The 20,896-nt window shown below is 39.0% G+C and overlaps 1 protein-coding gene across 1 annotated transcript; it reads left to right on the top strand.

The window, feature by feature from the left end:
* Positions 1 to 273: 273 nt before the first annotated feature.
* Positions 274 to 9,787, top strand: LOC142142686 (putative G-protein coupled receptor 148). The gene is made up of 2 exons (XM_075200540.1): positions 274 to 388; positions 8,540 to 9,787. Exon 2 carries the CDS (start codon positions 8,630 to 8,632, stop codon positions 9,656 to 9,658), a length of 1,029 nt encoding a protein of 342 aa, XP_075056641.1. The 5' UTR covers positions 274 to 388; positions 8,540 to 8,629; the 3' UTR covers positions 9,659 to 9,787.
* The last annotated feature ends 11,109 nt before the right edge of the window (positions 9,788 to 20,896 follow it).

The raw sequence follows: 20,896 nt of genomic DNA, 5'->3' as shown, positions 1-20,896 counted from the left end.
TAGATCTGCGCAGAGCATGTGGCTATCCATTTCTACATTTATTGAATATTAAATCATTAGTGAAAACCAATTACTCCGTATATTTATTTATGCAGAGACTACTTCCATACATAATACTTAATGAATGACAAGTAACCAGGGACAATGTCCCTACAGTGCTGCATGGATCCCAGCAATAACTCTATTAGTCAGCTAAATGAGTCAACAATGCGTTATCTGCTGATAACCAATTCATTTCATACTGGAGGGAAAATGATTTCCCACAGAGTGCTGCAGATGACTGCAATGCTCCCAAGGAAGAATGCTATTTTAAGGGGTTCAAGGAGAGTTTTGCAGTTTTTGTTTTGTATTTTAAATTTTATAAGGATATAAAACATTAAAAGCTGGGGTAAGTGTGAAACATGTTTGCTGCTTGATTCGTTTGTTATTTATTTAAGCTCATAGTTGTGCATTGTTACTATACATGTTGCATTATTGTAATGAAACAATGATTATAGGCAACAGGGCATGTAACTAGGTTGTCTTCTTCAGATGTAGGTATATAGTTGTAAAATGCCTGTATATCTATTGCTTTATATGCAGAAAGTCTGTACTTTCAAATGGTCCGCTTGGGCATCCGTGGCAATGATGAATGGGGAATATTTAGGATTTATGAAGAAACCTGTCTGTGAAAGGGTATGAAATCACAGTTTATGTATTTCTTTTATGAAGAGTTAATGTTGCCTCATGCTTTTATTTATCTTATCTGCACTTAATCCAGTCTGTAGGTGCTTTGGTGTGCTTGAGCTAGCAGAGATGGTCTTTGGACTTGGTGTCATAGAAACATACTGAGGGGTTTATTTATTTCTAAGTTGTGAGAGCCCATCTGGGAAAAATCTATATCTCCAATAAACTTGACATGTAAGAATAAAGAACCTGCTACAATATCATTCCTTGGATAATATAGTGTTTAATTGTCATTTTGGTATAATCTGCAGCTACAGGATTAAAAAAATAACATTTGCACTTGTGCATTTGTCTAATACAGTGTAGGAAACACCAGGGGGTAAATTTATCAAGCTGTAGGTTTAAAAAGGTTGAGATGTTGCCTATAGCAACCAATCAGATTCTAGCTGTCATATTGTAGAATGTACTAAGTAAATGATAACTAGGGGCCTGATTCATTAAGGATCTTAACATGAGAAACTTTTTATTTCAGTCTCCTGGAGAAAACCATGTTACAATGCAAGGGGTGCAAATTAGTATTCTGTTTTGCACATAAGTTAAATACTGCCTGTTTTTTCATGTAGCACACAAATATCAACTTTAAATTTCAGTGTACAAATAAGCTGTCAAGTATTTGTGTGCTACATGAAAAAACAGTCAGTATTTAACTTATGTGCAAAACATAATACTAATTTGTACCCCTTGCATTGTAACATGGTTTTGTCCAGGAGACTGAAATAAGAAGTTTCTCAATTTAAGATCCTTAATGAATCAAGACCTAGAATCTGATTATTTGCTATAGGCAACACTTCCACTCTTTCAAACCCACAACTTGATAAATTTACCCCCAGATGGCATAGAGCAGGTCCAATATAGAGAGACGACTCTGCTTCTGTGGACATGTGCATCATTTTATGCATATTATATTACAGGATCGGCAACAGTAGATTACCTAAGGCATTATCAGCTGTTGCTGTATTCTAATCATTAGTTAAATTGATTGGGAACATGGGTTGGAGTTCTTGTTAGAATTTATTTATCTGAGGTGCCAAGGTGAACCCCATTTTGGATCTTTAAAAGAACAATATTCTCTTTAACTCTAAAATATATCTGCTGTGGTTATCAGTGTTTAATTTTTATATTATGTTTATACATTCAGGATGTTTTGGCTATTGTTTTGGATAACATTTCATACATTATGAAAGTATTATTATTTTTATTATTATTATTATTGTTGGTTTGTAAGGCACTGCAGTGCTCCACAGAGCTGGCCAGTGGGGAAAAAATGGACATACATAAAACAGGAACATACAAGTTAGACAAGATATATGCAGGCAGGAAAATAAAGGGAGGGCAGTACTCGATATTATTATTATTATTATTATCTTTCACTTATAAGGCGCCACAAAGGGTCCGCAGCGCCGTACATTACATATACAGAAAACAGAGAACCAAGACACAACATAATGAAAAAATATATACAAACCCAGGTGACAGGGTAAAGCAGATCAGATTTTTTCTGGGACAGATAGTGAAAGGGTAGGTAGAAATCAGCAAGAAGAAAGCCGAAGCTTAAGAAAACAAGGAAACCAGGGCTAGCGAAGCAGGCCAAGAGGTACAGAGGGTGTTGGAATAGTAGGAGCACACAAGGAAAGAGGGCCCTGCTCATGAGAGCTTACATCCTAAAGGGAAGGGGGAGACACAAATAGGGTGGTACTAACTGGGGGAGAGAGCCGGGACAAGGGAGTTAGGAAGAGGACTGATAGACTTGAATAAAGAAATAAGTCCTAAGGGCACGCTTAAAGCCTTTGAGAGTAGATGCTAACCTGATGGAACATGGAAGATCGTTCCACAGCAGGGGACCAACCCGGAAAAAGTCCTGAAGATGAGAGTGAGAGGAGGTGATCAGTGAAGTAGTGAGGCGGTGGTCACAGGCGGAGCAGAGGGGGCGGGTAGGAGTGTAGGAAGAGATGAGATTGGAGATGTAGGGAGGGGAAGATTGACTAAGGGATTTAAAGGTGAGGGTGAGGAGTTTAAATTTAATTCCGTAGGGTATGGGGAGCCAATGTAGTGACTGTTGGAGGGAGACTGCAGAGACAGAGCGGCGGGAGAGAAAAATGCGGCGGGCGGCAGCAGCATTGAGGATAGACTTAAGAGGGTCAAGGTGAGAATCAGGTAGGCCAGAGAGAAGGAAGTTACAGTAGTCAAGATGAGAGAGAACAAGTGAGTGAACAAGGGTTTTCGTAGCTTCCGTGGTGAGAAAGGGACGTATACTTACAATCAAATGGCATCTAGTATCATAAATAATTATTCAGCCCATTTAGAAAATCTTGAAAATGGTTTTAATAAAACTGATGCTGTTTACTGAAACTATCTGCAATTTTTGACATGGCTGATCATTCACTTTTTAATTTAAACTCCGTTCTCATTTTGAATTCAAGCTATCCAGTATGTTGGATCTCTTTAGGACACTATGGATCCACGTATGCACCCTACTTTCTATACACTGCTTTAACACAGGGCTCTGTCCTTGGAATTATTGTTTTCTCCACCTATATTTATGGTTTTTGGGAGCTGATGAACCCCTTTGGACTTCAGTTAGAGATGATTGAAAATAACAAACCTGGTCTGCATGTCATTCCAGATTTGGATTCTAAATTTTTCATGTTTCCTCGATGGAACTTGGCCTTTCATGTTTTGTGCAGAATTGTCTCTATAATTTAGTTCTGCCTGGAATTCTCCTATCAGTTTTGTTCTCACTGGACTTTTCTAACCACAGAGAAGCATGAATAGGCACCATCGCCATCCCAGCTCTAATTATAGACTAAACATTTGAAATTTAAACTGCGGATTTTTCATATACAGTGCCAAATGATCAATCCACAGAATGGCAAAGGAAACATAGAACTGGAAGATTGTATTACCAGAACTTCATACCTGTTCCACCACTACATTCAACCTATGTAATATTCCACCACAATTATGCTTTTTTTAAGTTTCATTATCATCTATACATTGATAGTATTCAAAGATATTTCTCTGCACCTGATCTCTCGGTTCTCAAGGTTTGTATTACTAAGTGTTTAGCTGCTGTATTTGCTGTAATCTCCACCCTATGGCTGAAGAAAACTGGTGTTTTCACAGGTGATAATGCTTCACTCTAAATATCAAGGGATCGCCACCAGTGGTAGCAGGGCTATTGCTGGTGGTAACCCCACGGGGGGTAAGATTTTTTGGGTCTCGCTTCCCCATGACTATCTAACTGTAATGGATTAGCTGGATTCAGTACTATTCTTGATTAGCGCTGGCTTACCTGAGGTGCAGAGTCTAACGAACTCCCCGGTGTTCACCAAGGCGGGATGGGCTTAGCTGCCGGGAGACACAGGTCATGGTGCTCAGGCTTGCCTCAAGAAGTAGTGTAGCGGATGGAGTAGCAGGGGAATGCAGCGTGATGGGAATCCGGGTTCGGTACACAGGCTGGTGGCAGCAGTACAAATGGAGGCAAAGAAGCATCAGACAATCCGGGTCGGGGTCACAGGTATGGCAGAGAAAGCGGAGTAGAGAGAGGAACGTCAACAATCCGGGTCAGGGTCACAGGCAAACGGAATAGTGGACAAGCCGGGTCAGTACACAAGCGCAGGAGATCCAGAAAGGTCAGCAAGCAGAGACTGGTATACAGGAGGACTTTTCACAAGGGACAGGCACTAGGAGATAACAGGGGAACAGGAGCCAGGAACAGGTGAGTTGCTCTGACACTTACCAAGTGTCAAAGCAAGTCTTATATAGGCAGCCCTATTTGAATTCCCCACCCTGTGTTTAGTGGTCATTTGACCGCCGAACCCGGAAGTGCAGCTTCCGGGTCCAACGGAGCAGTGGGGGAACAAGGAAAGGTAAGTTTTGTTACACTAACTTCCCCATGACTATCTAACAATCATCATAGCAGTGTATGTACTGCCAAAATACTTGTTCTGTGTGAACTAGCTAGCAGGGTAACACATGCTCATACCTCTCCATACTGATTCGGCAAAGTTAACCCCTACTGCTCCGGGACAGGTTTTAATAATAAATTATGGTGCTGCGGATTCTCTATTGGTATGACGGTGATAGAAACTCAAACTTATCACTAGGTATTACTAAATAGATGGCATTGTCATAGATAAGATAGAACTATCCCCCTTATTCATTACTTCTCCTTTCCAACAATAATTCCAGCAAATTTCACTCCAATTTCCCAAGCTCTCCAAGATTGCTGCTTAGGGGCTATTTTTTTGTCTCAATCCATCTCTTCTCAAATCAATTCTCTTTAGCTGCCAGCTGTCTTCAGCTTGAACAATTTCTTGTATCTTTCCTCTACATTGTGATTACACTCTCTCAAATCTGGATTTTTCCCTCATTAATCTAAACAAACAACACTGAAGTGGTCAATGATCTCCTTAATGTCTAATCAAGACATCACAGTTGAATGGTGCTACTTCAAAAAATCTCCTCTTTTGGAAACCAAGGTAATGTCTTGATGGTTCACACAGTCATATCAAGGTGCAAAGCTACTCTCCACTCTTGGAAGACACTTCTGCAAATTATGGGTGCTCCTAGGTTTGTGAAAAGGTAGAAAACTCTGAAGAGGAGCACTGTGCAAAACATCACACACATTAAATATCTAACCTCCTACCAACTTAGAACCACCTCTTTCATTAAACAAAATCTTTCCATTTTTCTTCTAAACTACAACTTGGTTCAGCCTCATCCGGACTGTGGCATTTTATGTTTTAATCTTTGTTTGACATTGGGAAAAGTGCACTAAATGCACTTCTCTGCCAAAATGCAACTGGAAGGCAAAAAATACAATTGGAAGTACAGGGTAATATCTAATCTCCATTAGATCAGAGCAAAAATCGTGACCTTTTTCAGAAAACTGGCCCAGCAATGGAGGGTACAGCAAGGAACACCTCTTTATTTAATTTCAATAATCTCATTCCAGAACATTAAAACTCATTTTTGTACTTCTTCGCAACACTAGGTACATTGGTGAACGTTCTTGGTGGAACACAAAAGGAACAACCTTCCTCTCTATGAACCACACAAGGAATACCCTCGCTCTCTGTGGAACACACAAGGAATACCCTCCCTCTATGTGGACCCCACAAGAAACACCCTTCCTCTGTGGAACACACAAGGAACACTCTCCCTCTATGTGGAGCACACAAGGAACACCCTTCCTCTGTGGACCACACAAGGAACACTCTCCCTCTATGTGGAACACACAAAGAATACATTCCCTCTATGTGGAGCACACAAAGAATACCCTCTCTCTCTGTGGAAAATACAAGGAACACTCTCTCTCTATGTGGAACACACAAAGAATAACATCCCTCTATGTGAAACACACAAGGAACACTCTCCCTCTCTATGGAACACACAGGGAACATCCACCATCTCTGTGGAACACACAAGGAACACCCTCCCTCTCTGTGGAACACACAAGGAACAACCTCCCTTTCTGTGGCACACACAAGGAACACCCTTGTGACGCGATGGGTCTGACAGCCATCATTTTCCCCATCTGTCATTTTAAACACTTAGAATGAAAGTTGCTTGTGCTTAGGTGAACATTGGGTTGCATTAATTTATTAACCTCATTTGTTACATAATCTAAGTGTGTATAAAAACCTATGAGATGGACTTAAGTTGACCATATTATTCTTAAATAAAGCCAGGTGGGTTACATGTATTCATCTGAACATTATATCGGATTACAACATGGTGGATGTACTGTTTCCTGACTAAGGCATCCCCCCCCTCTTACAGACAGGAAGCTGAGATTAGCTGGAGCCCCTCTGACATCACAAATGACTGGAAGGGGTTAAAACAGGGAGGCTCTCTTACTTAACCAGGAATAAGTCAATCAGCAACTGGTTGGAGCAGCTATTGTTTCCCCTGGATCTGTTTCAGACTCCTAGTCTCCAAAACAGCAGGAGGGAAAGCCATGAGGGAAGGACAGCTCTCCACTCCCATCTCCACCCCCCTAATACCTGCCAGCCAATCCCAGTATCTGTGACCTGTGGATAACCCTGCAGGGAGGGATTCCACACATGGGAAATGTTGTCCCTTTAAGAAGGCCTGCAGGAGAGATTTCTGTGTGTGGGATTTTTGCTTCTAGAAGCTACTGGCGTTGGAGTTTGGACTGCTGCCCGTGTGCTGAGGAGGAATTTACCTGGAAGTATTGTGGCTATTGGATTACAAGCTTTTCCTGGACTTGCAGACTTGTCTGCTCTGCCTGGCTTATTCTATTAATCACGGACATCATCCTTCCCCTATAACTTGGACTGGTAAAGAAAACCTATTTTCGTTATAAACAATTTGGGGTTATTGAACACTGGGGTGTTACTGGGTGATGGTTGAAGTTTGGTGAACACTGGGTGTTGTTTGATATATATATAAGCTATTGTTTGCAGTTAGCTGTAATAAAGATACCGTTGTATCCACACCTTTTCTTTGCCTGTGTGATCCTGAACCCCTTGATACCAGGACTTTCTTCTGGGTTCCTACCCTAACATCCTGGTATCATCACAACCCTCCCTCTCTGTGGAACACACAAGGAACACCCTCCCTCTCTATGAAACACACAAGGAACACCCTCTCTCTCTGTGAAACCCACAAGGAACACCCCCCCCCCTCTGTGGAACACACTCACTCTATGTGGAACACACAAGGAACACCCTCCCTCTCTGTGGAACACACAAGGAACACCCTCCCTCTCTGTGGAACACACAAGGAACACCCACCCTCTCTGTGGAACACACAAGGAACAACCTCCCTTTCTGTGGAACACACAAGGAACACCCTCCCTCTCTGTGGAACACACAAGGAACACCCTCCCTCTCTATGGAACACACAAGGAATACCCTTTCTATCTATGGACCACACAAGGAATATCCTCTCTCTCTATGGACCACACAAGGAATACCCGCCATCTCTGTGTAACACACAAGGAACACCCTCCCTCTCTGTGGAACACACAAGGAACACCCTCCCTCTCTATGGAACACAAAAGGAATACCCTGTCTATCTATGGACCACACAATGAATATCCTCTCTCTTTATGGACCACACAAGGAATACCCGCCATCTCTGTGTAACACACAAGGAACACCCTCCCTCGAACACACACAGAACAACCAGTCTCTGTGTGGAACATACACGGAACACATTTTGTGCTACGCCTCTTATTTGTGTTATGTAATTGAGGTCCAGTGTGCATGTCACCATACAGGCTCCCTCACCTTTGGTTTCTACCCCTTTCTTTAGATTGTACCATATTTTGATCATGGTTCTCTCTCCTGTTGTGTCTCCATTTTGGGCAAATATAACACTTGTAATTGTTATAATGTCCAGTATTGACTATTCTTTATGGTGCTACAGGAGACGTTGGCACCTTACAATATAATTGTAGTGTGGAATTTCCTTTGATTTGGGTGTACATAGGGAGGTGACAGACTGTAGCATGTGTATTGTATATAGCACAGTTTAAAATACAAATCACTGCAATATATATAGCTGTGCACACTATAGGGGACAAGATGTAAAAGGTATGTGGTTCATAGATCAGTTAATTAAAAAGAAATTATGTAGAACATTTAAATATTACCTATTTGTACCACTGCATAACACTGCTATGATGTTTTAGAGAAATATTTTATGTCAAGCTCTTGTGGGCCCAATACCTACTCAATTTATGTTTGTTATACATTTTATTTAAAATTATACCTCAATTATGTATAGAATATATTCATTTTTAAATTAGACAGTATTCTTATATATTTTACTTTTGTTTTAGGTTTTATTCAGCGCTGAGGATTGTAATGGACATGCAGTGAAGACCCCCATCTCCATAGTGTAATGAGCTTTATTTGGGGATCGGATAAAGATGCTTGTAGATTACATGAATTGTACACTGTATTATCCCAACCCACCATCAATCATCACATCAAATGGAACCCTCTTCAACAACACAGCAGAAGATTCACAATGCGTTTCCCAGTCTATTTCTAAACTGCAAATGCTTCTAATTCCATCATTCATCTGCAGCATTGTCACCATATCAGTCAACCCACCGATCATCATCACCATTCTAACCAATGACAAACTACGTAAAGAGATCAGGTACATTTTTCTGGTCAATGTGTTGATCTCAGACCTCATCTTTCTCTTGTTTAACACAATCATCTCTACGTGTAATGTCATCCGCTGGTACATCTACAGGGTCCTGTGCTTTACGATGATTGTCCTCACATTTGCGGCCCACTCCAGTTGTGTTTTGACTTTCACTGTCATGGTGCTTGACACATATATTGCTATCTGTTTCCCTCTTCATTACTATTCTCTCCTTTCTATGCAGCGGACGAAAAAAATATTATTGGTTGTTTGGTTTTTTTCCACACTTTTTCCTGTAACAATAATTTTACTGTCTGAAACAATTGGAGAAGACCCACTCGAAAAGCAAAATGCCTGTCTTATATTGTACTATGGCCCTGAAGAGAGGAAACATATTTTAGTCACTGTAGTTTGTGCTACTACAATATTTTTCTTGATGCTTTGTTCTGTTATGATGACCTATTTTTACATAAAGTTATATACGATGACTCGGCAATCTGGAATTTGGGTCAGCCGTTTCTCCAGAGCTCGAATTACTCTGCTCACACACTCCATTTTGTTGTGTTTATATATTGTACCTGCTTTAATTCTGGCAGCTGAAATCATTATGTTCAAATACAGTGTAATTGGGATCAATGTAAGAATGTGGATGTCAGCTTGTAACAATGGATTGATGATGATGATGCCGAGAGCACTGACACCATTCCTGTATGGACTCAGATATCGAGAGATATCAGCAACTCTGAAACTCTGGTTTTCTCGTAATAGAGTAAGTTTTATGGGCACAGATATACGTAGATGATGTCCCCACCCACACTTGCTGTATTTGCACTTGTTATTTATTCCTATGTACAAAGCTGTATTTGTCATTTATTTCACTTGTAATTTATTTGTATTTATATTAAGAAATTCAATAAAACTAATCCTCCTGCTTATTTGTTTATGTCTGCAACCACAACTATTGGAAACATGATAACATTAGAGGAATAACTTCAAACAATGCCTGTATTGCTCTACGAGTAGTGCTGCCTAAAATCCAAGGGTTTTCAGTGACAGCAAAGGAAAGGTTTACTTACTGTCACATTCTGTAGCAACTAATTACTTGACTTCAGTGTAGACACACACTTTTCAAGCAGAATAAAGAATACAATTAAAGTATTAAAATATATTATAGTATACATAATTGTAATAATAGTACAGATGCCATACAATAATAGTCTTATGGAATTATTATTATTTAAGAGAGGTGTGTCACAATAGATTTACTGCATGAGAGTTGAGACAGTAGGTGTATCACAACATCAGATTGTGTGTCACAAAATCAGAAGGTTTGGGAACAATGGCCTACATAAGAAAAGTTATTTAGTGAATTATTGTTGTCTATACAGAAAATAGGTACCTCAACAAAGGTAGCTATACCTATAGTATATTTTCATGAACCCCATATACTTACAGAATAGCTAAATCTTCTAAACCATTTACAATCTATAGCCGCAAATAAAAAATGTAATCCAATTTAATGTCTAACTCCTACAGTATTTACCATTAACCGGATCAAATGATTGTGGGGTCAACGAAAGCAACTGTGCATAGCTTACAATATAAATCTAATTAGCTGAAATTAACCTAACAAAGAGCTCCCTTATAAAAGTAAATTAAGCAATATATTATTGAGAAAATAAATTAAGGAAGCTTTAAGGATTATCGTTAAATATTATCTGATAAAGGAATGTTTGGCTGGATATCACAATAGTGTGCAGGCTCCAACGGTGAATGAGGATCGTTCCAAATCACATAATATTGTTTCATTTGATTTTTAAACCGGACTAAAAATCTCATTAATCGATGGAACGATGTCCTTCCATTTCTGCAGTGTGTATGCATTAATGATCAGGATCTCCATAGAGTTTACAGGGTCATGATCTTTTCAGCCGATGGTTATGACTAGAGATGGTCACTGACCCCCGTGTTTTGGTTTTGGATTCGGTTTTGGATCTGGATTACCGTCGTGTTTTGGTTTTGGTTTTGGTTTTGCAAAACCGCCATTGCGTGTTTTGGTTTTGGTTTTGGTTTTGTTTGGTTTTGTTTTGCAATTTGTTATAAAAATTACATTTATTGGTGCTAAAATAACATAATTTAGGTATTATTTTGTAGCTACATTATTATTAACCTCAGTAACACTAATTTTCAGTCATTTTTTATTCAATTTTGAACACCTCCTATGTCACAATATGATTTTCATACACTTGAAAAGAAAAATTGCTGCAGTTCTTGCCAGTGATAACAAAAAGGCCATTGTCATGCCTGGGCATAAGACCAAAAATCCACCTCTTAAGTGTGGAATTATTTTTACACGAATCCTGGCAAGAGTTGTCTATCCATTTGTAACATTTTGAAAGCCACACTCAGTAGAGGTAGGGACCTTAACCATCTGGGATCCTCATCCATGTTTCGTCATTTTTCAGCGAGTTATTGGCAAACTGTTGGGAAAATCAGAAACTTTGGTTAAAAAAAAATTAACAACAAGCATTCCAGCATAATCTACCTCCCTTCTCTCATCTACATCCCAGCACCTGCAATCTTCCCCCCCAACAATTGGCAAGTAAACAATCCTCTGCAAGAGGAAGCAAGAATGAAACCTGTCACCCAGTCGCAAAGCGGATCACAGACGCCCTGGGTACTATGCTAGCGTTAGATCTGTGTCCAATGTCCACTATTAATACAGTTGGTTTAAGACATTTAATTGAGGTGTTATGTCCCTGTTAGCAAATGTCATCACTATACCATTTTACTAGAAAAGCTTATTCTCTCCTGTACCGGAAAGTTCCTAAAAATGTCATTATTGGGTGACAAAATGGTATTCTACCCACTGTACACTTAACCACAGATATGTGTACAAGCGGAACTGGGCAAACAAAAGATTATATGACTGTGAAAGCCCACTGGGTTGGTCTTTCGCCTTCCCCAGCATGGACAGCAGCAGCATGTACCCAGGTGCATCACATTTTTGAGAAGTAGGCTACTCTGTGTATCAGCAGCTTCACTAAGAGGCATACAGCTGACAAACTGTTCCAAAAACTAAGGGATGTCATTGAAAGATGGCTAATCCTGCTTGGAGTCTCCTGAGGATATGTCATTTCTGATTACGACCCCAATATTGGTCCAGCATTACAGCGGGGCTGAATTCCATCACATTTCCTGTTTTGCACACACTATCAACTTGGTGTTACAGAACTTTTGAAAAATGACATGCAGGAGATGCTGTTTGTGTCCATAAACATTTAGGGTCAATTTGTGGTTTCTGCAACAGCATGTAGGAGAATACAGCAGCTGCAAGAAGACTAGCATTTGAGGGGAATATACTTTAGTCCAGCGAAGTAGTTACCTGTGAAGAAAGTGCAGACACAGTTAGCTTGAGTCAAGTGATTGCCTTAATAATAGATTTTGAAAAGGTGCTACATAAAATTATAGTGTGCAATAAAACAAAGTAAATGTGCTAACTATATTTTAATTGTAGATGAAATACTTAATTTTCTTTGCAAGGATCCCAGACTTATCAACATCTTGTTGGGACGTCTTCTCCTTCAGTTTCTCTGGCAACTGCTTGTAATAAAAGAAATTGCTTTCCCAAGACACCCAGTGGTGATGCAGATGAGTCCGCTAAACATTTTGATATTTGCTGTGCTGTAAAAGAATTGCCCAAAAACCGTGACAGCTCTGCCCTAAAATCAACTAGTCATTCCCTTTGGAAGGCCATTATCAGCAATTACATCATACTACACAGACTTCTATGATATTGGGATATTGGGATGAATTAGTATTGTTGGAGGAAGATTATCACTAAACCCTGCCACCTCTCCAGTTTCGCAATGAGCTATGGTACAATAAAATGTAACTGCAGATTTAGACCAAGACTGTCAGCCCTATTATTTCTATTTCAGCAATTACAATTAGCAATGGAGCAATGGAGCTCTTCTCTTTGGGTGTTACCTATATAACGCAGCACAATTTGCCTGCAAATTCTACAGACAAGCCTGCTTGTCTTCCTCTCCATCAATGACTCTTAGCAATTGAGCACTCGTCTTTGGGTGTATATTACACCCAAACATTATTAGTGAAAATTATGAAAAATACAGTTTAATCCCTGATAGGCCCTCCACCATCCTTTGCATGTTAATAGTAGGATTGGTTGGAATTATGGTCAAGGTCACACATTTTTTTGACAAATCCTTCAAACCAGCCCAGATGTCAAACTGTTGTGGTCTGCCCCCTGCGTCATCCCTGCTTGTGTTTGGAAAGTGCATATTGGTGCCAGAACCTCACATGCCAGAACTGCTCCCACTGGTGCCACACTGCTGCAGGACTTACACAATCAACCGCATCCTCATCGTCGGATACCCAAATCTCCCCCACATCCTCTTCTAAAGACAAAGTGTCATCCTCACTTGGTGTATCACCGGCTACACTCGGGCTGTTCAGGCACACATCAGCAGAACTGCTGAAAGGGCCCTTCTTTATGGGTAGACTAACAGAATGGTCACGATTAGACATCCCACTGTTGGATGGACTCTCCACAGGGATTGTTGTCATTTGTGAATCAGAGCAAATATTCTCCTGTAATGCCTCACTGTTATCTTGCAGCTCGGCTTTGACGCGTAACAGTAGTTGTGCACCAATTGTAGGCTGGGTAACTTTTTGGGATCTGCCACTAATAGCCAAAGGTGAAGGCCTCATTCTCTCTTTGCCACTGCGTGTGTAGAATGGCATGCTTGCAATTTTTTTTTTATCGTCACTTAACTTTTGCTCAGTTACACTTCTTTTTCGCTTCAATACAGTAAAAATTTTTTGGGTTTTTGTTTTTTGCACTAATTTGAAAACACTCTGTTGTTTGACATCGCCTTGGCCAGATGACGTACTGGGAACACTAACATCAGGACTGGTGACAGAACCTGGTTGCTCATTTAGATCATATGTGGACTGCTTTGAATCCATTCTGAGCGCAAACCACTGGGGAGTGCTAAAAATTATTTAGTAGATTCTGCTGACAGTTATGACTTTTGACAGCCAGAAATATTAATGCACAATTAGGGAGGACACCCCAAAAACACTGAGGTGTGCTACAAATTATTTAGTAGATACTGCTGACAGATATGACTTTTGACAGCCAGAAATATTAATGCACAATTAGGGAGGACACCCCAAAAACACTGAGGTGTGCTACAAATTATTGAGTAGATACTGCTGACAGATATGACTTTTGACAGCCAGAAATATTAATGCACAATTAGGGAGGACACCCCAAAAACACTGAGGAGTGCTAAAAATTATTGAGTAGATACTGCTGACAGATATGACTTTTGACAGCCAGAAATATTAATGCACAATTAGGGAGGACACCCCAAAAACACTGAGGTGTGCTACAAATTATTTAGTAGATACTGCTGACAGATATGACTTTTGACAGCCAGAAATATTAATGCACAATTAGGGAGGACACCCCAAAAACACTGAGGTGTGCTACAAATTATTTAGTAGATACTGCTGACAGATATGACTTTTGACAGCCAGAAATATTAATGCACAATTAGGGAGGACACCCCAAAAACACTGAGGTGTGCTACAAATTATTGAGTAGATACTGCTGACAGATATGACTTTTGACAGCCAGAAATATTAATGCACAATTAGGGAGGACACCCCAAAAACACTGAGGAGTGCTAAAAATTATTGAGTAGATACTGCTGACAGATATGACTTTTGACAGCCAGAAATATTAATGCACAATTAGGGAGGACACCCCAAAAACACTGAGGTGTGCTACAAATTATTTAGTAGATACTGCTGACAGATATGACTTTTGACAGCCAGAAATATTAATGCACAATTAGGGAGGACACCCCAAAAACACTGAGGAGTGCTAAAAATTATTGAGTAGATACTGCTGACAGATATGACTTTTGACAGCCAGAAATATTAATGCACAATTAGGGAGGACACCCCAAAAACACTGAGGTGTGCTACAAATTATTTAGTAGATACTGCTGACAGATATGACTTTTGACAGCCAGAAATATTAATGCACAATTAGGGAGGACACCCCAAAAACACTGAGGTGTGCTACAAATTATTTAGTAGATACTGCTGACAGATATGACTTTTGACAGCCAGAAATATTAATGCACAATTATGGGGGACACCCCAAAAGCGCTGGGGAGTGCCAAATATGAAGAAAAAATAATAAACCTCTATCCTCCTCTCTGCACTAGCGATTTTGGTTAGAGCAATTGCAAGAACAATATGGTATTCTCTGTCCCTGCTCTAATTAGCCTATGACTACACCCTGCTCTCTCCCTCTGTCAAATGGCGATGGATTGCTGTGGAGGCGTGTATTTATAAAGTTGAAGTATCGCGAGAACCGAGTCCCGAGATCCGACGACGTCACAATGACGTTCGGCCTCGATTTGGATTCGGAATGGGCGGGAGAGTACCGAGCTGCTCAGCTCGGTACTCGGATACCCAAAGTTCGGGTGGGTTCGGTTCTCGGAGAACCGGACCCGCCCATCTCTAGTTATAACCGATGAAGAGCACAGATCTGAAGGTAAATCATGTAAAAGTTGTATATTGTATGCACGTGAATCGGCATTCTTTTTTATTTCTCAGTTGTTGGTAAAATCGTTCTGGATAACACATTGGGAGAAAATTTCTGTAGTGTGCTCCCGGCCTTACACATAGGGAGATAAAACACTAAGGGCCTGATTCATTAGTGATCTTATCTTGTGCAAAAGTTAAGATGCTTATTTTAAGAAGAAACAGGGAGATAAGAGTGAAGTTAAGATGGATTTTCATCTTAATTTAAGAAATTATTCACCTAAGCAGTGGATTTTGCTTCTTATCTCCCTTTTCTGGGCATGCACAGAGTGGATTTGTTTAAGATAAGCAAAAGACGGCAGATAAGATCACTAATGAATCAGGCCCTAACTCTCCGATTCCAGACTGAAGTAAAAAAGTTCTTGAATCCCAAGGTGCATAAAAGAGGTGTAGGTTTCCAGCAATTGAATAAGTGATACCGTAACCCAGGTTAAATGTACACAGTGTCCTACTTATAGTATAAATATAAATAAAATCAATGGAGTTACAGCCATAAGTAAATGCTGCTGTTTATCTCAGAATTGTGTGATTACTGAGTCATTGGAACATACTAAGCCACAGGATATTGCAAGTGACACATTTGCCCATGGTGTGCTTCACCTTCTCACTATCCATCTTAACTAGGGTCTCCAGCACCTACATTGGAACATGCTTGCTAGATCTTTAACATCCAAGGATGCTTTGTAGAGCTTCCAGATTGGGAAGCCGTTGGATGCTGCAAATATTATTGCTTATGTTGTGCTTCTCCTTGTCACCCCTTGAGAACAGTGTAAAACACTCAGATTCACATATAAAACTGTCGGATAGTGTGATTTATCAAAATGATTTAATGAAATTCTATCAAGCTTTGCATTTTGAGCTAGTCAGGAGCTACAGATAAAGGGCCTGATTCATTAAGAAAGTTAAGCAAAAAATTGAGTAAGTTTTCTTACTCAAGTGTTCTGGACAAAACCATGTTACAATGCAAGGGTTGCAAATTAGTTTATTATTTTGCACATAGGGAAAATACTGTCTGTTTTTTCATGTAGCAGAAAAATACTTGATAGCTTATTTGTAAACTGAAATTTAAAGTTGATCTAGGACATGCCCTACCCCAAATACAAATCTGCCATCACATTTTAAATTTATCCCCCCTTACAATGCAACATTGTTTTTTACTTACTTTTGTTGAACTTCCCTTAATAAATCAGGCCCATATTGTGTAGGAATACTTTTTATTTTATTGTATATTTGCCGGCTTATGTGTTAAATATTAAGCTCAATAGTTGTATATGGTATTTTTTTCATGTTTATTTATGTGGAATATTTTTAATAAAAATATATGTTTAGTTATAGTCACAGGTGTTAGTTATATAGATCAGTAACATAATAACACAACTAATGAGCATTGATCATTTTTGTGGTTTTATTTTACACACTTTTTGTGTCTACCCATAATAAATGACACACAAACTGTCAATATTTATATATTGAGAACCCCCCCCCACCCCCTCAATGTACATTATCGGATATTGTTTTGAGTAAAGTGTATGGTCACACATAGAGATGGGGAAATTACAGACAATTCATGTATTTCTAAAAATTCTTTATAATGACATTTATGGTATCCACAAACAGACCTGGCCTGGGCAGATTGAATGGGGCTCCAGTAGACTGACCACTTGATAATCACACATGCTGTCCGATTGTGATATTTGTCTGACCACAATTTCGGCCAATCCTAATTGGCATCTAATACATCATAATTAGAGTTTGAAGATTGGAGCTGTTTTGGGAACAGAAACACAAGGCCTGATTCATTAAAGAACATAATGGCGATTTTGTGCGTATAATCAGCAACATTTACTCTGCGCATGCCTAGAAGCGGACCGAACGCCACAGAACATCAGCAACGTTCAGTTCATCTTCGAGCGCAAAGGACACTTCTGTCAGCCTGTGATTTCAGGGAAGGAACAAGATGGGGAAGAGGCATATGACCATAGTCAATGTACAGTAAGGGCCAAGCTCTATCGCACAAAGCAGCATCCCATGTTTTTCAGCTGTATCTTTTTCACAAGCTAAAGGTCTAGTCTAAGAGATGATTACTTGTGACGACTGCAGAGTATGTTTGCTAGAACATGTGTTTGCAATCAGGAGCAACTGTAAAATGTATTTTTATGTACAGTAGACATTCATAAAATCCTAATAAATGTATTTCATGGGGAAAAACAACACTTTTTAATTTTTCAATGTTTTATATTATTAACAGGTGACATTAATTGAATGTGGGTTTTTTTCATGTGCGTTTTATGTGAGTTTATATTCCACATAGGTATTGGACATATCCTGCAGTGTCTTGTCTACTAGAGCAGAGCAGACCTACACCTGTATTCATCACTACGTGTACCTTCAGAGCTTCTCCTTTTTGAATTCGGACGTGCGAATACCTGATTTATCAACGTTTTTTTAAAAAGCGCACATTAAAATCAGCATGCGTCCCTTAATTTATCTAGCCCACAGTGATCTGTTACCACTTTGATTTAAATTTTAACACCACCAAATTAGCCACATGACTTGTGTGTACTGGCAGGTTTGCCCACATTATTCTAGATAGCGCAGCAACATACAGTTACCTATAATTAGACATGTAGTTTCATGGGTGTTGCATAGAAGTAACATTTTTAGTATATGTTACATTTAGCATTCAATATACTTATTTCTATTTTATTACTTTTAGAATATAATGCATATATTTCAGTGGTTTATTTGTCACTGAGAAGAAATTAGCAAATGCAGAGAGTGATGGCTAAGTTAGTCCTAAACATAGCCAAGCATTCCAAAAAAGCAGAGATGGGGGTAAATGTATCATACTCGGATTTGTACAAGTCGCCGGAAATCGGCGAGTTGACAGCTAAAATTTAAAGTGGCGCTGCCTTGTAAAGGGAAGTTTCCCTTTACAAGGCAGCGCCGCTTTAAATTTTAGCTGTCAACTCGCCGATTTCCGGCGACTTGTACAAATCGGAGTATGATACATTTACCCCATGGTGTTCTTTTAAGGGTTGTCCCTGGATATAACCCTGTTTTCCTACTGTATATTAATCAACTGCACAGTACAGCACCACTTACTCTCTGTGAAAGATGCATTTCTCAATGTATATTTTTTATTTCATTAGCGTTATACAGTAATATTTAATAAACATTTAAATTACAAATGAATGAAAGACATAATAATCATGTTTAGTGAGCATGCACCACATGGCATGCTTAGATGCACCTGCTTAGCAGAAAATTGTCCTTGAAAAGAACATTTTGATGTTGGCAACTACAGCTTATTAAAAATATCCTTTTTCTGCCTGTTACTGTAGAAATTCAATAGGTCACTTATAGCATTTCATTTTACAAATTGAGATATACATTGCAGATGTGATCACAAGATTTAATTACATAACATTAAACCTTTGCCATGTTTTGCAAGAATTGCTAGTCACATACATACCTTTAAATTGCACACTTAGGTACAACAAAATAGCTGTGTGATAAAGCAGCAACAAATACAACACTGAAGCACAGAACACAATAGTGCTGCTATGATGACTAGCAAGCGCCTTTGTCTGATTGTACAATTGGATTACAACCACCAGCATCATTTTCATTAACCAGCTGACTATAGAGAATGGGGGTTGCTGTTCAAGGGAGACCTGTGTAGCTTGTCAATGAACCAGACACAATTTCAATATATGAATAAAACAGCTGCAATATAATTATCACACAAATTCAAAGTTTTATATAACACCCTGCATTAAGGTGCACATTATATGATAAGTATTATACTACACACTTTGGGCTAGATTTACTAAGCTGCGGGTTTGAAAAAGTGGGGATGTTGCCTATAGCAACCAATCAGATTCTAGCTTTCATTTATTTAGTACCTTCTACAAAATGATAGCTAGAATCTGATTGGTTGCTATAGGCAACATCCCCACTTTTTCAAACCCGCAGCTTAGTAAATCTAGCCCTTTGTATTAAAGAAATAAAAATTCTACTAAATTGCAATACAATTATCTACAATCTACTTATTTAACAAACGTGGTGTTAGAACATGCATTGAGAAATACTGTATTATTGCTAAACTGACTTCTTTAGGGTCAATATGGATATAGTCTTGCAGACTGAAGACCTAGCAATCTCTAAATATTCCACTTGAAAATTGCTCAATTAGGCAATTTAGGGTATTACTATAGACACGCCAATCTGCCATGGCTTAGTTCACCAAATTATTCATGATTCTCTATTGGCTCAATTGTTTTGTGTGGTATCCTGTTATTTTTGTTTGAAACAATTTAATCATAGAGATTGGAGATTGGTTTATCATGATTAAACTTCTATCTTTAGCAATTCCACTTGCTGAATGATCCCCTAAGTAAAGACATTTTATATTTTGGTTTGCAAGTTGAGTTTGTACTCCAAATCACCAATAATTCTGAACCATGCTGAACTAGTACTCTCTTATCAAGGTATTACATTAATTATTTTCTATGCCTTAACCAATGACTTGCACACAACAATCCTCAGCTAATAACTTCCATTGCAAATCATAGGAAATCCCCAGGGCATAACGATTGCAAAAACTCTTTCCTAATGCAGTTATAGTGAGGTGATCAGAAAGAGTCTAGTACTGACAACATTTTTCAAATTGAAATAGATCTGAAAATGTTCATACCATTTGCTATAAGAAGGCTTTTACTGCATTGCTTACAGTGAGGGGTTCTTAGCCGCCTTCTACTCAATTCAGTATATAACCCTAATGGGTAGATTGTTTGGGTTCTCCCCAAACCCTGCATCGCAGAAGATGATCAATATCTTGCTCTGATGAGAACTAATGTGCTGTATACAAATTGTGCAGTTGGTTCTTAACGCTGGCTGTATCTATGCCTAAAATCCAGCGGTTCTGGGCGCATGGTTGAGAGAAATTTACAAATCTGTACCCTGAATTCTTAACATGGGACTCAAATGTTTACTCTTCTGTTCTCTAAAGTAGCATTGGTTTCTATAAATTAGCTGTAAGTATTTAAATATCTCCTGTTATAAAAAGTCTGGAGAATGCAACTGAGATGCTAAAAACACAGGGGTAATTGAAATTCCATAATACGTCTGACTGTATATGTGAATATTTATAGCATAAAAAAAAATCTGCACATGGAATATATACACCCCCCCTATCTATTCTCAAGAAGAAAATAGCCACCCCCACACCAATTGCTGAACATGTATATTTATACGTTGAAATCTGACCATTTGTAAATGTATCCCATGATCTAAGTTGAGCTACCACCGTGTTAATTAATAGATTGATATTTGCAACAGTTTTCCAGCTTAGAGGCATCAAGCAATATCATCCATCCTATAATATCTC

This window comes from Mixophyes fleayi, chromosome 3 (genome assembly GCF_038048845.1).
Source record: "Mixophyes fleayi isolate aMixFle1 chromosome 3, aMixFle1.hap1, whole genome shotgun sequence".
Lineage (NCBI taxonomy): Eukaryota > Metazoa > Chordata > Amphibia > Anura > Limnodynastidae > Mixophyes > Mixophyes fleayi.
Note: the sequence above shows the minus strand (reverse complement) of the source record. Positions and strands in the feature narration are given on the sequence as shown.